The 18,999-nt window shown below is 37.1% G+C and overlaps 3 protein-coding genes across 9 annotated transcripts in view; 1 reads left to right on the top strand and 2 right to left on the bottom strand.

Annotated features, from left to right (window-relative positions):
- The window catches only part of LOC105265985 (agrin), a 219,642-nt gene that overhangs the window by 111,132 nt on the left and 89,511 nt on the right, over positions 1 to 18,999 (top strand). For 5 of the 6 annotated variants that reach the window (XM_011303875.1, XM_011303849.1, XM_011303856.1 and 2 more), the window contains one exon: positions 14,949 to 14,981. The exons of the other annotated variant lie outside the window; for it this stretch is intronic. In XM_011303875.1, coding sequence (XP_011302177.1) covers positions 14,949 to 14,981 — 33 coding nt within the window. The remainder of the gene's footprint in view (positions 1 to 14,948; positions 14,982 to 18,999) is intronic. 6 annotated transcript variants of the gene reach the window in all.
- LOC105265954 (speckle-type POZ protein) lies at positions 454 to 2,173 on the bottom strand. The gene is made up of 2 exons (XM_011303806.1): positions 2,063 to 2,173; positions 454 to 1,988 (listed from the first exon to the last, which is right to left on the bottom strand). Exon 2 carries the CDS (start codon positions 1,958 to 1,960, stop codon positions 842 to 844), a length of 1,119 nt encoding a protein of 372 aa, XP_011302108.1. The 5' UTR covers positions 1,961 to 1,988; positions 2,063 to 2,173; the 3' UTR covers positions 454 to 841.
- On the bottom strand, positions 2,587 to 4,042 carry LOC105265946 (speckle-type POZ protein B). Of its 2 annotated transcripts, none has more exons than XM_011303793.1 (2): positions 3,954 to 4,042; positions 2,587 to 3,884 (listed from the first exon to the last, which is right to left on the bottom strand). In XM_011303793.1, exon 2 carries the CDS (start codon positions 3,802 to 3,804, stop codon positions 2,671 to 2,673), a length of 1,134 nt encoding a protein of 377 aa, XP_011302095.1. In that variant the 5' UTR covers positions 3,805 to 3,884; positions 3,954 to 4,042; the 3' UTR covers positions 2,587 to 2,670. The 2 variants fall into 2 exon arrangements, with proteins under 2 accessions (XP_011302095.1, XP_011302086.1); XM_011303784.1 differs by having other exon boundaries at positions 2,587 to 3,890.

Here is an 18,999-nt window from a genome sequence, read left to right on the forward strand (position 1 = left end):
TTATTTTCTAACATGAAATTTTATAGCGCAGTGATTACAACTGCGAGGGGCATTTGAATAATTTCAGGTCAGTTTTTGGACTGAATGAAGAAAATATGTAAATCAAAGAAGAATAGTTCATTTACACATGAACATTCGCAAGTAAACGATCCATAATCTTCAAGTGTCGAGAAATCGTTAGAGATCAAACATTTTTTTATAGTTTTTTTTCTGAATTTTTCCATTTTACAAATTGTTCGGCTTTTTTTTATCAACTCACGAGTTGTTTGGAATACCTCGTGGAGCATCAATCTTTACGATGTGAAGACAATTCAGGGAAATTTAATTGCTTCCTTCTAAAATACGATTCTGCATGGAAATTACCATCGCATTATCACCTCGATATCTCTCCAAAAATTCATAACATAAAAGGGTACGAGGATTTTTCCTCGATAAAAACATAGAGTTGAGAAATATTTGAGAACTCATATTTTATTGCTTTAAAATTTTCAAGAGGTACAAATTTCTGAGTAAATCTGAAGACCTAAGAAAATCGAAGCTTCAGCGACAGAACCACAGAATTCATTAAAAAAATATAAAACATTAAGACTCATGACTCACAACCTATTGATAATGCCATAAACATCAGTTTATTTCCATTTCTATGATGTCTTTCATGATATCTCATCATCACTCCTGACCCCTGTCTAGATAAGAGAAGTCTATTTTCCCATTTTATCTCCGCGCCGCATTTAATCTGCTTGAATATGTAACCAAGTAATTAAAATAATCATCAGCTCTGAGAAGATGAATCCAATATTATGAAAAAATGAAACAATTGATATTATATTAGCAATATAACTTAAAAACGCTTATCAGAGGAAAAGAGAATCTCCATCAACAGTGCCGGAGATTTCTCTTTCAATTTTTTATACCCCTCGGTCACCATCACGTCCTCGAAATGTTTTTTTATGAATTCAATGGTTAGCTTTTTCAGTTGATCTATTCCGTGGACGTCACTGAGCACCATGACATCTGCCACATTTTCCGCATTCAAATTTTTGGAAAGAATATCCCCACAGATGCTCTTCAAGCCGAATAGTTTGAACTTATCAGCGGTAGCCAATAATTCATGTATCAATAGAAATTCCTTTAGATTTTCCACATCACCAGTATAGATGTATTCCAACATTGCTCGCACCACGGCCACCTCCGTATTGTCAATTTTAACTTGAGTCGTCTCGTTTTTACTATTGTCGAATAGAGTTGCGAAAACCGGACTGCGGGCACTCAGTATTGCTTTATGCGCCGATAATCTTTCACCTTCAACGATAATTGTCATGTCGCTGAAATTACCCTGATTCAAGAGTACACTATAATCACGAGACAATTCACTTCTCTGCGTTTTTTGATTTTGTGATTTTCCGCCATCGATTACTTTTGATATTGCTTTCAATGGCATGTCTATTTCACAATGTACGGTTACGGTAGAATTAAAGTCAGATGAAACCCGCACCTCTGATTTTGACAGAGAATATGGATATTTGATGGGTTTTTCTGGGCCAACGGATTGACTCTTAAAAACTTCGTTAATTATTATATTTTCTGAATTTAATAGTTTCAAACTACCGCTTATTATGAGATCTTCAGAGTCTTTTGAAGGAAAAGTATATAACTTGATGAATCCGTTATAGCGGTTGTCGTAGCCATTATACCGGTTAGAATCTATGTAGTCAGAACACAATTCCAATCCCCATGTTAGATACTTATTTGCCGTGCGAAAGTGTGGTGATTGGAAACATTGTTTATTCTTCGACATCAGTGTCAAATTTTGTATTGTCCATTCGTATGAGAGATGCTCCGCTTGAAGGTCAGATACAGCGTACTGTGAGCTTGAGATAGTGAACAGCTCTGCTCGTCCTCCCGAATGGCTGATTGATACCGCAGCCAAGAACCAAACAAACAAAGTTGCTGGAGACATGATTGAATCGACCTATGACGCTCGTTTCCTAAAAGTAATAATAATTAATTTGATGTTGATCTCTTCAAGTATAATCAATCGATAATTGATAGGACTTCTGACCTCCGATCTGGACCACTCGAAGACTCTGACTGGGCAATGTTGGCTTACTACTGCGGAGACACTCCGTTCTGATCGTTTTATCTCATCAACTCCCTCTCTTCTTTTCTATAGTTCAGTAATCACTGATTTATGAGGTCTTCTACGTTGTTTCAATATAATTGAGAAGTTAATACCATGGCATTTTCTGATAGGTTGTTATTCTGGTGTATGCAGCACACTACGCTATCTAAGCGTGATAGCGATAAGTTAATTTTTATACATATTTATCTGCCTTGTACATAATAAAACACCCGTCGAATATGGAGAAAATGGAAAAATTGGAAAATTAAACTCTCAACCTAAACTGAGAGATTGATCTAGAATTTTTACTTTTTCGTGAAAATCGAGTACTTTTATCGAGTTGCCACAAAAATCAAAAATATAAAACGTATGTAAATAAAAACGGGTAATTAATTAATGAGTTCCATCCAGCAATTAATCACTCAACTATATTTTTCATAATGATTTCCCCATTACATTGGGACGAATACAATGGTCATTACATTTTTGTCCTGAAACTGGAAAAAATATAAGATTATAAATAATTTTTTCATCAAAAATTTCAATTTTCAATGGCGAAAATCATCGTACGGTGATAGTATTTTGTCTAGAAGACCAGGAGCCTCTTGTTCCAATTTTTTATAACCACTCGTCTTAATGATATCTTTGAAATGATCCGTGATGAATCCGACAATATATTTTTTCAGTCTGTCCAGTCCATATTGGTCAGCCCGCACCAAAGTACCTACAGCGTTATCAACATTAAGTTTCTCACGCAGATAATTTTCACAGATGGGTTTCAAACCAGGCATCTTGAACCCGTCAGCAACTCCTAACAGTCCGTACGTTACGGAAAGATCAGTCAGATTGCAAATTTTATCGGTGTAGATATACTCCAGCATGGCCTCCACCACCACCGGCTCCAGGTACTCCAAATGCTGGCTCCTCAACATCGGCAAGCTAATTCCATCTGGAGAACTGGCATTTTCTATCAAACCGGCGAGTACTGGACTCCGAATCGCCAGTACTCCTTTATGTGCCGGAAATCTGTGACTTCCTGCGGCAATCACGACATCAGTGAAATTCTTGTTATGCAGAAGTCGACCGAAGTCTTGACTGAGTTGACTTTTTTCCGCATTGCAGGGATTTCCTTCGACTTTCGATCCTTCAATGCTTGTCTCAGCGATTACTCTAGAAACCACTCTCAGTGGCATGTCAATGCTGCAAATGATGATGATGGTCGAGTCGAAATTGAGTTCTTCATTTAAACCCCTCAGCAGCTGTGAGTATTGAAATGTCGGCGAATGTCGATCCACACGCATCTTCTGAGTCGTTCTGTTAGCAATGACATTCCAGTTACTGCCGTTAAATATTTTTAGTTCACTGTCTATTTCAAAGGTGCTGTGTTCAGGTACCTCGACGTATGGAACAATTTGCAGCGATCCCTTCCGCAAGAAGCAGAATCGCAGTTTGAATTTGATGCTCTCGTTTTTTGTCCGGAATAATGGTGAGTCGATACAGCCGTCACGTGTTGCAAGCAGCATGATATTTTTCAATGTCCATTTATACCAGAGATGCTCTGCTTCGGCTTCTGAGGCAATGTTCACTGTTGTAGTGGTTGTCTTAAGTCCTGACCTCTCAGATGAATGACAAGTCGATGCCACAGTCAAAAAGCAGAGAATGAAAAGACTTGACGATGCCATGATGTTTTTTTAATGTTTCAATTACTTCAATCAGTTGTCGGTTCTCATATTGTGGAAATGAGGAAATTCATTAGTCAAATCTAAAACTTGATTTTCGCAATTATTTATGATTAACTATATTATTATATTCTTCATTATTTATTACTCACCTCTTGGAAAAAGCCATTGAACTCTTACGCCTATTTTATGTTTTCAATATAACTTGGACTCGGAGAACAATCATTCGACTGAGGTCATGATCGACTCTGTTCTACAAATGACGAGGATTTTATCCTCTGCACGGGGAAAACAAATCACGGAAAAGAACAATAATAATAACAATTCCGGCATCACGTTTTTTCCTAATTTGAAGTCGTGGTCGAGTTAATTTCCTCTCGAATTATGATTATAATGAATGACATGAATCACTGGGATACATTTTCCTCAATACTTTCCTTCCTTCCTCTGATAATTAAAAATAATAATGTCATTGTCAGAATCCTTAATCTTCAATATCCAGTTATGAATACACATTTCTTCCCCTCGAGTTTTAATTATGAGCTAATGAATCGCTCGGTCCGCGTATTTTTTATTAAATAAAAATTAGTCCGGAAGTTTTTCATATCTTCAGGAAGTAATTGTTCAACTAATCAGCAGTAATCCTCTTGTCGAGTTAACAAATTCACAACAGCCATACAATAAATGGCAAGCTCTCTTGAAATTTCTGTCTTCCCTGATAACAGGCAAGCTAACAGTCGAGGATCACAAACTTTCCTTCTTGTTCTCAACCACTCGACAGTTCCTTCTCATTTCCAGTAGCAAGTAACCTAGCCCTGACTAGTTACCCTGGCCATTGGGATGTGTTATTAAAATAGTTACACAGCAGCGTCATGCCACCTTCCTACTCGCCAATTTACTGGCCAACTAATTATTTCAGGTAATCGCCCTTGTGGGGGTAATAAATGATTTACGACCTCGTCTTGGGCACTGGTCAATAAATCCAATGGGGGTTGCATTGTGCGAGGGAATAGTCCAGTGGATTATAAATGCGAGAACATTAAAAGGGAATGCATTTAGAGTAACCCGGTTCACAATTACTCTCCATGATTCTCACGGTTTTGGAGGTACCACGTCGGAAAAGTGTCACATTAATTTCTCAATTCAATTATATCCATTCAGAACGGGATCCTTAGAATTTGGATTTTATATTTTCGTAAGGTCGAATGTTCCACTAATTTTCCCATAAAATATCGGTTTCACGAACGTTATCGCTATTCTTAATTGAATTTAACCGATTGGAATTCTTTTTTGGGATAAAGTCCACGTCAAATTGAGTTTGTGGAGCCATCGGAGATATATTCCTCTTTCTCCGGTTTTCGGTAATTCCTCTCTTCCGTTTCTATTTTTATTCTGTTCGTTTGCAAAAAAAGTATTTTCTGCGAAAAGTTTGCCGAAATTTCAATTTTTCAATATTTTCTTTACGACTTGACGAGATTGTTGGGGAAAAATGAAGTTTCTTTTCTTGTTTTAAATGAAATTTATTTTAAAATAATTGGGGTCGTGGGGTCATGAGAGCCGAATTTCTAATCATATTATCCAATATTTAACTCACAATCTCCCTAGTGACTTCACCGATTTGATTCGAAAATTAATGCAAAATTCGAATGATTAATTTTAAATATTTGAATGCTTTTAGATGATCACCTCATTTTTTAAGGAAAATATTGGAGAGAGAATGAAAAGACCTAGAGAAAATTCATACACTGTGACGAATTTTCGTGGAATTTATTTGCAATCAAGTTAGAGAATATTCGATAGTCTTTAATTATTCCGGTTTCCTCTGATGCAGCCACTACATTATAGCGCGCAATCATATACATTTGTTAACCCACAGAATCCAACAAATCTCTTAATTTATTGATAGACTCTACAATTCCAACAGTTTTGGGCGTAATAATCTTCACCCGTGGCGAACGGGGATAAAATTTAATTAAAGTTTAATCAGTAATGCATTTTCCATATGAATTGCAGGGAATATTGACAACTACAGTGGCAAATAATCCAGCGAATGAGAATCTGTTTATCGGCTTTTGAAAATTTCAATTATTCTGTGAGTTTCATCAACAATTGATTAATAATTTTTCGAAAAATCACATTTAATTGGGTTTAAACAGCCGAATAACAACTTTTGTATTCATAAATGTCAGTCAAATATCGATAATCGAAAAAGTAATAATTTTTACTTTTTACAATGTTTGGCACTTGATTTTTGCAATAAAAATGGAAGAGGTAGATATGACATTGAAAACGTATGTTTTGCGACGAACCTATCGGTAAATATCTGACAATTTTGCCGGTCGTGTGACATTTCATACAAAAATCTCCGACAGTCAAATTCGTTACTCGATTTCCCACCGAAATTATAATCCAATATCTAGTCTTGAAATTATTCACCCGTCGGGAAAAGACTTATTGGAGGTAAGGAATACCCGAGATCCCATCGAAACTCGAGATGAGATTAATCACTCGGATGCGCTTCCGTCAACGGGGCTAACCTCTGTAATTAAAATAATTGAACAATACTTCACAACTGAACCGCGGTTTATCCCTCGAACATCGAGGCACACGGAGATAAATTCCTAATAAAATTCATCCCGGCCAGAAATCGTTTGGCTCAGTAGTAATTCCTGAATGTTTGTCAAAAAATAAATAATACATACAGCTGAGTCAAAATAATGCAAAAGTAATTTATTCTGACTGTTCTGAAATTCTTAAGCTGATTTTAAATAAATTTACTGTACAGTTTCAGTGTACAAAATTGTCGGACTATTTTTGAAACATTCACGGAGTGATTAAAGACCCGGATCTCAATTAATCGTTTTCCATTCGGGGATTGAGTATTTATTTGCATGTGAAAATCCTGAAAACGTGGAAACGGGAATCGTTTATAATCACGGGGAGGAAGTTTGCGCGCGCTTTTCAAACTTCATTAGTGTGATTTAACGCTCGGCAGCGTTCGATGTTGAAAAAAAGATTTAATTGGGGATGGATTTAAAATATGCGCTGTGAAATATTTTAAAACGAAGTTAATGAGATTGATTGTTGTAAATTCGTGGGGCATGCAAGCCCGACAATAAAATTCAAATTCCAGGGACAGTTAATTAGTCATTTCCGAGAATGATATTAAAATCGATTTTCAAAAGAGAAAAATGGGAGCATATTTTTTATAAATTACAATTAGAAATAATTGCCCTTTCTTAATAATTTCTTCTCCTATTTGACAGGAAAAAAATATCCCCAGACACATTATCTTGTTTTAATAACGAGATCAAATTAAAAATTACGTGATACCTTTAATGAAATTTTGAATTCTGAAGAGAATAAAATTCTCAACGTCAAAAAATAATCTTCTAGATTCAGAAAAAAGTAGCTTCCGTTAATTATAGTTTTTAAATAAGTGAGAGTCTCGAATCTCAGAATAATCCGATATTTCTGAGATCTCATATTAATCGAGATATTCAGAGAATTCATTAACACCCTCCTCTCCCTAGATTAAACAATCTGAAAACATTCTTTACATCACGAAGCGAGGGGTTGGATTTGTATGCGTGAAATTAGCAATGTTGCGAAGCGTTTAAAAGATAAAAGCAAACTTTTCCTATTAATAGCCGAGGGAAAACAGCGGGATAGAAGGATGGAGGGTTTTGAAAGAGGATAAAGGAAACTAACGAATACCCGAGGCTCGTTGCTGTATAATACACACATACTCCAATAAAAACTCCCGACCTCCGGATGCATAATCATTTTCAGAAGAAAAAAAAATACCGCCAAAAGGGAAATGTAAATGCAACAAAGTATCTTCAAAATTTTTGCTACTAGTTGAAAAACCCCACAGCTCTAATTAACCTTTCTAGCCGGAGTTAGCTGAAAAATCGGTGGGTAGTGAAAAATTAAAAAAAAAAATCTTCCGCTCCCCCACAGCGAGCATTTTTTTTGTGTCAGAAAAATTCATTTGATTCCAGAATTTTTTTGATTATTATTATTATTTTTATTATTATTCATTTTTGTTTATCATTAAGCATGCGTTTTCATTATTATTGCCACGAACCGAACTACCTGTCTGAATTGCGCGCCTGAAATTAATTTTCGGAGTTTTCCTCTCATTTATTTCAAAGCAAATAATATTCACAATTGAATTGAAAAGAATAACGTGATTTTTCGTGAGGGAAATAATTTTTTGGTGCACACAATTACCGCATTTCTATTGAAATTGTAAAACCGGAAATGACTGACTGTCATGAAGCGCATCATTCCCTCATATTGGAACAGAAGAGGTCATTCCGGGGATTACCAGAGCCCTCGTAAAATCCGCGACCCCAGAACAACCCAGAACAATAAAACTCGCCGGAAACTCAGCTAAAATCGATGAATCTATCGCAATCATCGACACAACAGTTTTCCCAGCACTCGTCATACCTCCGGGGAGATTATTTTTTTAATATCTGGAAACTCTGGAGCAAGTATGCCACCGTGAAAACGTTATTACCGCGTTTGTTGATACGGCAGACTGCCAGAAAACCAAAGTAGGATTGAATTTAATTGAAAAATGAGAAAAAAAAAATCCGAGTTATTGACTCATTTGAATATCACCTTCGACTCCATTCTTCACAGCGACATCCTCCCCCTCTCGACCCCGCAAAGAATATCGATAATATTTTTCCAGACGAATAATTTTATATCTCAAGTCCAACTTCGGGATATATTACCCCCGGTGCCATTCGTCACTGCGAAACTTTCGGCAATTCCAGAGGTGCAAAAAAAGTTGAAAATGTTTTGTCGAATCGTCTCGTATTTACCCTCGCCAATATTTGATGGGGATCGACTAGGTTTGAATTATTGGATTATAAGGGGAGGAAATGGTAACTGTGCTTTCATAATTTACTGGTTAAATCAAGAATTATCCGATTCCCTCCGAAATTCAAGCTCCACCTCTCAATAAGGTACATGAATAACGTTAATTATAAATGTTTTATGAATCGGGAATTGTCTGAATCTTTTTAGAAGTTGATGAATTTTTTAGCAGAGACGATGAAAAGCAGTGGTGGATTTTAATGGAGAGGACATTTCCGTTTCATTTTATTGGTTTCTGCTTCCATTGGGAAATGAAACGTCAAGTACGATGAGTTGGTTTTTACAGCTTTGCAAAATGATTAATTGATGGATTGACATTGACAGATTCTTTTAATAATTTCTGGTAGGAATTTATTATTATTCCTATTAATATTGTATTGGATTGACGACTCTTCAGGATGGACTGATAAAAAAATTACTTTAGTCAAGTGAATTGAATTGTTAAAATACTTTTCTTTCTGAGTGCACCTCATCAAATGGTAACAACCGCTATCACTCAAAAAATCATAAAAACGGAGATTAAGTCCTCCCCCAATCCCGTTTGTATGACGACAATTAAAATGGTTTTGAGAGCCACGACATTCTCGTAAATATAATGCCATAATGGAGATAGTTATGAGAAACGGCATTAACGGGGGCACCAGTTCCTCGTACCCACAGAGTCTGTTTCATGTCGCGTGCATTCACCTTGTCTTGAATTGCAGGAAACTACTGTTTGCACTCACTAAATATAATAAACCTTCCTTACCTCGAGATCCTCAGGGCGCTTGCGATGTGGATGCGGATGTGTATGAACAAGTTCTCTTGTACCACCCACAGCCCGCCACCCACCACCCACCACCCACTGCAACTTCAAGTTGAATTTCCGGTGGAGCAAATCTACCGATGAAAACCGCAAGACTCTATTTTCCTCCGTGCAATATTATTCAGAAAATTAATTAAAAAATTCATTAATACATTTCACGAACCGATTTGAAATTTAATAAAATTCTAATTCCAATTTTTAATCCAGTTCAAATAAAAGAAATTTAATATTTATTTTCGCGTGGAATAGTGGTATTTGTTTAATTAAATACTTTCATTGATTATTCACTGATATTTACACGAATTCAACATTATTAGTAGAAATTGTTGACTTTGTCAATAGGTGACTTTCCGCAATGTGTTCACGTGACATTATATTGAAAATGCGCGATAATCCGGTGAAAATTCAAGTAGATTCCGTAATTTGTAGGAAATTCTTCCGTCCGCGTGTATATGGGGCGACGCGAATTGATATAATAATGTAGTTCTTTATATTTATTTGGAAATTGTGGGTATTTTTCTTCACGGGTTGTTTCCACTCCGTCATAAATTGTAAGTAGTAATGTCGGTGCATGGGTCAGACGCCCTGTGGGATACCGCATTGTTTGTTGGGGGGTACTGGAAACAAAGAGGATAAAGCAACGGGCCTGGGACGATTATTCGCCGCTTAGTGGCTTCCGGGAACATGAAAGGGTACACTTGCAACCTGCTGGGTAATGTTGCAAAAAATTGTTGTTGATTAATTGCGGAGGGGGGGACTTTTGCCGGGCGGAACGAATGAGGTGATCGTCCGAGGTGATGATTTTTTTTTTCATTATCGGTTTTCACGAGGAAAATACAATTTTATTCCCCGGGAAAGCCAGAAAAGTTCATCGAATAACAACAAGATCGAGATAGATTTTTCATTTTTCCTCTAGATTAAAAGATTGAAGGATTCTTTATGTGTTTTCAGAACAAAAAATGACAACTCATCAACAAAATCGATAAATCCATAAAATTAAGGAAAGATATATCGAACGTTTAATAATTGATATATCTTGGGAACAATTATTTGACATATCGAAATATATTATTATTGATATTTAATGCCGAAGCGCTAATTCCAATAAATCTTTAATTGGAAAAACTATTAATCACATGAACGAGAATAAATCTTGGGATGATTTAAAAAATAATTAAAAAATAAACAATTGGTCGTAAATTTTCCAGAGTGACCGTTAGCCTGGAAGTATCGCCTGTTCGATATACGATGGAGATAAAAAACGAGGGGGAGTAAAAAAAAATAGAGAATTATTGGGGTTTCACCTCGTGGACATTTCCTTTTAACCGTAAGGGATCGAAGTGACGAAAGCCTGAGAGAGACATCAACACCGCAATCTCTTTCCCATTAGTCTTTGAACTGTCTCGATGCCGAGGAAAAATACTCTTTCCACTACTGTGAAAAATTCCCCCCCTTTTTTTTTATTTCAGTGATTGTACAACGTGAATATCTACTTTTTGAAACGCGTTATTTGATTTCGCTTGACAAATACGAGCATTGGGGCTAGAATTTACTTGCAAAAATATTACTCATTAAACCGGAATCCTGTGTTTATTTCGAAATGAAATCGCTGTCCCACTTGACGTGGGTTTATTTGAGTTGTTGTTTCCCCGTGTTTGATGAAATCGAAATAATGGGAAAAATTTGCTCGGGGAATTTCACGCGGAATAAATCTGAAGCATTTAGAGGCGTTATTAGATAACGATATAACTGTCATAATTTAGGATAATTGAAGAACTTTAATTATTTGATGAAACGCGTTTTTACGCGGAAATGAAAAAATTCAAGTTTCATTTCAAGTACGGGTACTTGTGATTGGGGTAGTTTGAAATTTCCCAAATCGAATTGCATTAGGTTAGGCCTCCCATGGGGAATTTTTCCAAAGAGTCTCGAACCTTTCCTTCTCCCCAGGTGAAAAGATCGGAAGACATCACGGACTGCCATCAGCTACTTGGATTTTGCAACTCCGTCGTAATCTTGTTGGGCTTCCGGAATGGATTCCTCGAGGATTACATTTTCCCTTTTTTTTCTGCCTGTCTCAAGTACTCTTTGCTTTTTGTTCCAATCACTCTTCTCATCCCGAATTTGCTGCCCCTTTGCAGACATTTTCTGCTTTTATAGAGCGCGTGTCGTATCACCAATCCAGCAATTTGATTTTCCCTGGCTTCGATGAAGCCCTCAGGTTTTTTCTAGATGGGGAAGTAGGGGGAGGATCCCTGCGGGCTTTTTCACAATCATTGTTTAGTACGCGAAATTGATTTTAAAGTCTATTCCATTGCGAAGTTGACTACATTTTTCGGTACACTTTTGCTTTCTTTTTTATCGAGCGAAAATTCCTTTTCGATTCTCTTGACATTCCTTCTTGCTTTCAGTAATTATCGTGGAATCGATTTTACTCCTCATGACTTTTTATGCACTTGAAATTAAAAAAATATTATTACAGACCTATAGAGCAGTAATGTGGGAAAAAATCCTGAAATTATCCCGACAATCACCCATCCTCAAATCCCTCATCAACAAGGGAGAGAAAATCTCCCTCCGACGGTCGCAGAGAAAACTCTATCCTTCGAAAACACCCGCCAAATGACCTGCCAATCTGTTCCAACTTATCGCCTCCCTCTCCACCCCAATTTGCATATCAAGTGGTCAAAATCTCGCCAAGACGTTGGAAAAGTATGAAAAATCCCCGACAATCCCCAAAAACCGATAAGAAACGACATACCATCATCTCCGCGAAAAAGAACACACGAAATCATAACCTCGGAGCAGAAGTCATCATGTGTTTCCTGACGGGGCGCGTGATGTACTGATAGAAGGTCGGCTCGTGATAAAAAAAATACAAAAAAAAGGTAAGAAGATGGAGAGATGTACGTGCAAGTGAAATAGGTGTGGTGAATGAAAGCAGACGATTGGATATATCACAGGTGGATATCGACGTGCTCTGCCGAGGGTGAAAGTTATTCGATAAACTTACATTCGAAGAGGATAAGAAATCCATACGGATCGTTCCGGAAAATACGCGTGTCTGCGATACACGGTTGAGCGAAGTGAGCGAAACAAATTTATGAACGATGAGAAATGCCATTTCTCCGTGTATGCGAGTTTCGGTGAGAACGGGTGCTATTGAATTTACTGATTCACTCCAATATCACGGAATACAAATCTCTCACATTGTTTTCTCGCGCATTTTCCTGAATCCCCGTTGTTTCCGTTTGTCTTTATTTTATGTCTTATCGATGCTTTCGGCCGCTCCTTTCGCTCACTATTTTACCATCTGCCCATTCTTAGAATTTGAATTTAATCATTCCATCAATTTTCATTCATTTTTTATACGTATTTTTTAATTTATATAACATTATTTTCATCCTGAATCCTAGGATGAGAGGAATAATCACTCCTGAAGGATATTTCGGAGGGGAAACCTTTAAAAAATTATCGGAACGTTAATTACTGCAGCTTCGATGGAGGTTCACGGATCTAATTAACCCGTCAAAATTATTCCGAAAAATTCCTCTAGGATAATTTTCCCCTAGTTGATCATAATTAAAAAATATATATAAATCATCCCGAGGAATTTCACGAGGGGAATTTTTTTTTCCGGTTAAATTCAGATGGAGAAATTAATTCCGACGTGTGGAAATGCGATTTATCTAATTATCCTCATTAAAGTCCGGAATGATTTGGCGGTTGGCAAACAAAAATGTAAAATCTGTCAGGTGATATCCGGAGTATCGAGCTGGCAATTCAGTTCTCAAGATAGTAGAGTACATGTTTTATTCACCAGGGATGGGTCGCCATTGGCTCTATAAATATAATAACGCCGTTCAATATCAATTGCTGGAAGCAAGGGAATTCTTCTTGGATATCACTTTAGTTTTCCTTACTCACTCGTCCTCCTTACTTTCCTGACCTTTTTTTTATCCCGTACTTTCCTCTTTCTCTCATTCTTCTTTGAAAGGGGAAAGTTCTGGCCAATGCACGGAGAACAGTGGACGTCGAAGACATTCAATTTTTCATCGGGTCGCCAACTATATTACCAGGCTTTCGTAAGTGTGCACATACACGAGACTAGTCCATATGTACGTCAACGAATACCAATCTCTGGCCCTTGGTACATAGACGTTATATACTTTTCTCGTCTCTCGTTCGATCTATAAAACTGGGATCTGACTTTTTCGAGGGAGTGATCGCTGAATTCCCGGGAGAATCCGGGACTAATGTGGGAATTCACCTATTTTTCGATGATGAAGGATATGAAGAATGTCACGGGAAAACGACGGTGCAAATGCCCGCTACAAATTTTTTAAATTCAAATTTGTTTTAATAATTTGTAAAACAAAGTGGTAGTTCTAAGGACGACGATTTTGTAATTTTTAATTTTGGCAGTCTTTTAAAACTGGAAAAAAACTTTGGAAAATCTTTTGAAGAAATTCCTTCCATTTTCTTCGTGAGGCTCTACAAAAATTCTTTGATTTATCCTGAATCGGATTGATATTGAAACTGTATCCGTATTGAAATCTAGAAATCGCGAGGAAAAATCGTGCCTTTGATGTACCGTAGAATTTATTCTTTATGATCAAAGTCCAACCCCTGAAAGCATTCCATCTCCTCCAATCGTCCGTTTCTCCGTATTACAGAACACTCCAAAAAAGTTCCGCTAAATTACTCCGTTAATTTTTAATTCCACAATTGCGATTACGTAAGAGTAATTGGTGACGTCAATGTCATAAATTATGTTTAATCACTCGTCGTAATATAATTCCGTTTGTTACATATTTTATTTGTATATATACAAATAAAATAGAATATACATATATATTCTCACGAAAAAATATATACAGCGGAATCCATTGATATTGATACATAATCCACATATATACACTCTATGCGGAAAGAGTAGTGACGAAGTTGACGGGAATTCGGGAGTGGAGGGGTTAAAAAAAACTTAGAAAGGGCTGAAGTGTTCTTGGACACCTCAAGTGGCTTCCGGAGGGTCGAAATAAATCAATGTTCAAGAACTCCATCTCGACCCTAAATTCACTCCTGATTGTTGACTCGACCGTTCGTTAATCCGATTATACAATTAATTACCGAAGATTGAGGCGCAAAAAAATCCCTAGGTCACAATCTCGAAATTCCGCAATCCATCCCTCAAGTGCTCCACAATCCACGCGTCATGCAAACCCCCAGTTGATACTTCGAGTACACATATGGAAAATCACGTCGCAATCGGAAAACGTGCCACAAGCGGAAATTCTTCATTATCCGCAAACAATTGTATCTAGTCTGCGCCAGTAAACTGTCACCGAGAGGATTACGAAAATTCTGGTAAATCGCGTAAAACCCCCGACTAACACCTCATGTTTAGTTCCTCAGTGGTATTTATAATTGTTTGTTTATTCTGTTGCAGGTAAGGATCAAAATTTCGCCAGTAATAATCAGGGTGAGTCTTTTTTTATTCTAACAATTAATAATCACTGTGAAAATGAATTCCTTTTTACCTTATATGTAAGTATTGCTTAGTTGACGATATCAATTAAAATGTAATTCATTTATGAATTTTTCTATATATATTTGGAAATCAATTTCCTTTCACCCTTTAATACAAGGATAATTATTTTTTTTTCGAAAATCCGTCTTTCCAGGATAAGTAGATATTTTAACGATCAATTAACGGATTCATTCAATAATGTCGTACGACTCAACCAAGTTTATTGAAGAAGATTCAATCTTGAGAGCTAGTGGCTGCGATACGATCAGTTCGATAGTAAGAGGTGGAGAAAAACTGGGGTTGCGAAAAAAGAGCAGAACTCGAAGGAATCGCGATAGTGCAAGAGGTAGATAACAGGGGCAAATTGCAGGCAATCCGACTGATTAGGCTGGTGTAATCTTGGTGGCACGTTCCTCTGTATCTAGGGTTGGAAGGAGTTGAGTCCATTTATATATGAAGAAATCAGTCCCGTCGATGGAAAAAAGGCAATGCGGGCGCGAGTCTCAGATTAAAGGAATTCCCGGAAAAATCGTCATCTTAAATTTTTCTTTTCTCCCCCTCCCCCCTTTTCCAACAGATTCCAAAATATTTCAATATATTAGTAATCATTGAAATATGAAATGTAGACAATTAATCATTATTTAACACTTACTTTTCTGTTAATACTTTTGTAATTACCATAATACATAATTGAAATGCCATCGCCTAATATTTCTCCCCACCTGCGAGTTAACCGTAATAAAAGTAGAGTTGCACGAGAGAATAAAAAAAAAACGACTGAGATAAAACAGTGCAAGCAACTGGCATTTGCTACCGCATAAAATAGTCCTCGTCTTTTTAGTGTCTGCATTTATTTTTGTTTTGTTCCAAAAGCAATGCATTTAAATTATTTATAATGGGACTGCTTTTTCAATCTACATTGCAAAACGACGTGACTCTCTCTCTCACTAGCCATTTCACCAGCTGAAGGGAGAGAAATCGAGATTTCAAATCGTTGAGAGTGGATTCTACGACCTCGTGTACTGAGACCGGGATTAACTCTTTGCGAATAATACAGTGGAATGGAGGCGGAAGAAATGGGAACCGAGAGGAATCCCTTCCATTATGAATTACCGGATAATGTAACGTATGGGAGAGGAGAGCACACAGTGATTATTATTTGCTCTTCGTTACTTCTGTCTTTTCATTCGCGTTTGCACTGTTTTTTTTTATTCATTTTTGCTCCACCGGTTTCATCGAGAAGAATCAATTAGTGGGAATCAATTAATTCGCCATTGCATTTCCCACCTGACCGGGGGCATTGGCACCCTAGACTCGACGTATTGACAGATGGAAAAATAAAATGTTGGGGTGGAATAAAAAGAATACGTGACTTGCACGTTTTTTCTCAGCTAACGGAACGGGGATGTCACAGGAATGGACAAGTTACTCTATATCAGTCACATGTGGATTTTTATTTCATTATTTTTTATCCGTGACTTCCGACAAGAGGAGGAAATCCGATTAGCATCGGTTTGACAGAATTTTTATTCCCCCCTCTTCAAGTTCTTATTCATGTTTTTGAGTTACGAATTCCGCAAGGATTTTTTATTTCTTCTCCATTAATTTTCTTGATTGGAGTCACTAATGGGAGTTAGAAATTAATTCACTCAGATAATATTCAATAGAAATTACGGGACTTTAGTTTGCTTATCGATTACGGAAGTGATTGGGAAAATTTATGTCACCGTATCGTAAAATTTTTTCACAAAATTCTCCTTCCGTCATTTTTATTGAATGTTTCTCCGTGCATTGACCGAACCAAAAACTTCGTTTTTTTTTAATCGTAAAAAAATGTCTGAAAAGGTGAATTCACGGAATTTTTACACGATGAAAAATTCTAATGCGCACCGCAAAAAGAACGCGAAGGGCAATCTAGGTAAAAATTCCCGTACACTAGAAATTTGTTTGTTGAATCCGGGAATTTATTGGTCGCTCGCGGTATACAAGTTAAATTGAATGAAATCCCCAACAGTTGTCAAAGTTAAAAACAAATCCACTCGATTAAATTCCTCCCCAGAATTCCGCATCACCAACAAACGCGAAATGACAAAACGACACTTTCAAAAAGCGCATAAACTTTTATTTCTGCATAAAACTCCGACGAACCCTCGACGCGCGAATATTCCTCCCATGAATCCTCAACATCACAATCAACTAATGGATACAGAGTACTCATTACTCCCTGATGTAAACTTCGTCTCGCCTCGTGAAAATTGCATGATCCAATTGAAGCGGCCTGATAGCGTTATCACACAAGAGTGCGAACGTACCACTCATAGAAACCAAAATGAACCGTCGGAATGAATCGTATGCACTTGGAAAATAACGAGTTCAATACTCACAGAAGTCTTAAAAATTTTTGTGACCCTCGAACTACAAAATGTGAACCTGGCATTTCCCTTTAGACCGCCAGTACAGACACAACCTCCCCTGGCGCTCAGTGGAAAACAAAAAATAAACCGTCGGCATTAATCGAATTTATCAGGAAAATCGTGGGAGACCCGAGGCCCCCACCCGTGGAGCTTGAATAATTTTCCGGCGTACGCCAACTGTAGCAGCGGTGACCATTTTACCGCCGACAGTATATATATAGAATGAAAAACTCGAAACTCCACCGAGGGGATAGGCAAACCAGCCTCCCCCACGAAAAAGGGCGAGAGGTGGACTTGATTGTCAGTGACGAATCGAATTAAATGGCTGAAAAGGGTGAGGCAGGGGGTGGGGGGGTGTGGGGGGTATTCGTTCGAGCCACGAGTCGATTAGCTCGAATCAAGTTTTCCGACTGCAGGAGCTCCACTCGGGTAGATAGTTTGTCAAGTGAATCTGTCAGAGAAAACTTTCCTCAAAAGGAAAATTTACGTTTGTTTTTTATTTTTTCCCTGTATCTAATTTTATTGAATTCCTCATTGAATCACTGGCTGTGACAACGGGGGAATGAATTATCTTTGAGTTTGACTAGGGCCGGGCTTAAATTGATAAAGATGGAAGAAACTTTAGTTATTTTGTTAACTCATTTAAACTTTGTAGGTCCATACAACAAATGAATCAATTAATAGATTTATAGTTCTAAATTTCTTAAATTATAATTCATTTACTGGCATTTCGAGAGTCGAGTATGAGAATTTAATGTTGGCGTTGTAAATGCACGTGGAATTTCTTGCAGGATTTACGAACAGGATGTATTGATTCGTTGATTACCGCCGTCCGATAAGAATCGATGAATTTTTTTTATTCAATACAATTTGTATTTTATTGTGATAAAAAATGAAGCGGATTTTTTATCTGGCCGATTGAATTTTATCATTCTTTTAAGCTCGGCTACAACGTCGAGCGGAAATATTGCGAAATTTATCAGTACACCGTGATGTAATCACGCTGTCACGACCGAATTTCCCGGAAAAAGCCCTAGGATATCAGTTGAATAAAAAGACTACAGCCCATTGAATATCGATTTCTCCTTATTTCTGTAACAAGTATCGAACTCTCCTTATCCATCTCTTCAGAAGTACTTCCCCAGATTACTTATTCTGTGATGTTAGTACAAGAAAAAGGCGCATTACATTTACCACATGATCCTCCTATTTTTTCTCATATCTTTTTATCTCATATTTATCTACCTTACGTTAATAAAAATGAACATTGACCTCATTTAATTATTCATTCTAACGCATTTTCATTGAGCGCTATATTAATTGATTTAATCATCTTCATTAACCTAAATGACCAACGGAAACTTATTAAACCGCCGGAAATTGATTTCTTCTCTACTAACTAAGTTTTTTGTCAATTTAAAAAACCAACAATGAAAATCATTTCTCCGTAGAAAATTTCAAATATATTTTCCCTATGAAAAAGGGCGATTACTCTATTCACCATCCCCCAGTGAATTTTTCTCCGGATCCGCCTATTTGTCATCAATTTTCTTGTT

This window comes from Fopius arisanus, unplaced genomic scaffold, assembly GCF_000806365.1.
Source record: "Fopius arisanus strain USDA-PBARC FA_bdor unplaced genomic scaffold, ASM80636v1 scaffold00002, whole genome shotgun sequence".
NCBI lineage: Eukaryota > Metazoa > Arthropoda > Insecta > Hymenoptera > Braconidae > Fopius > Fopius arisanus.

Bases quoted from the DNA above. Each gene is read 5' to 3' on its own strand.
- LOC105265946 (XM_011303793.1), bottom strand. From the start codon at position 3,804: ATGGCATCGTCAAGTCTTTTCATTCTCTGCTTTTTGACTGTGGCATCG.
- LOC105265954 (XM_011303806.1), bottom strand. From the start codon at position 1,960: ATGTCTCCAGCAACTTTGTTTGTTTGGTTCTTGGCTGCGGTATCAATC.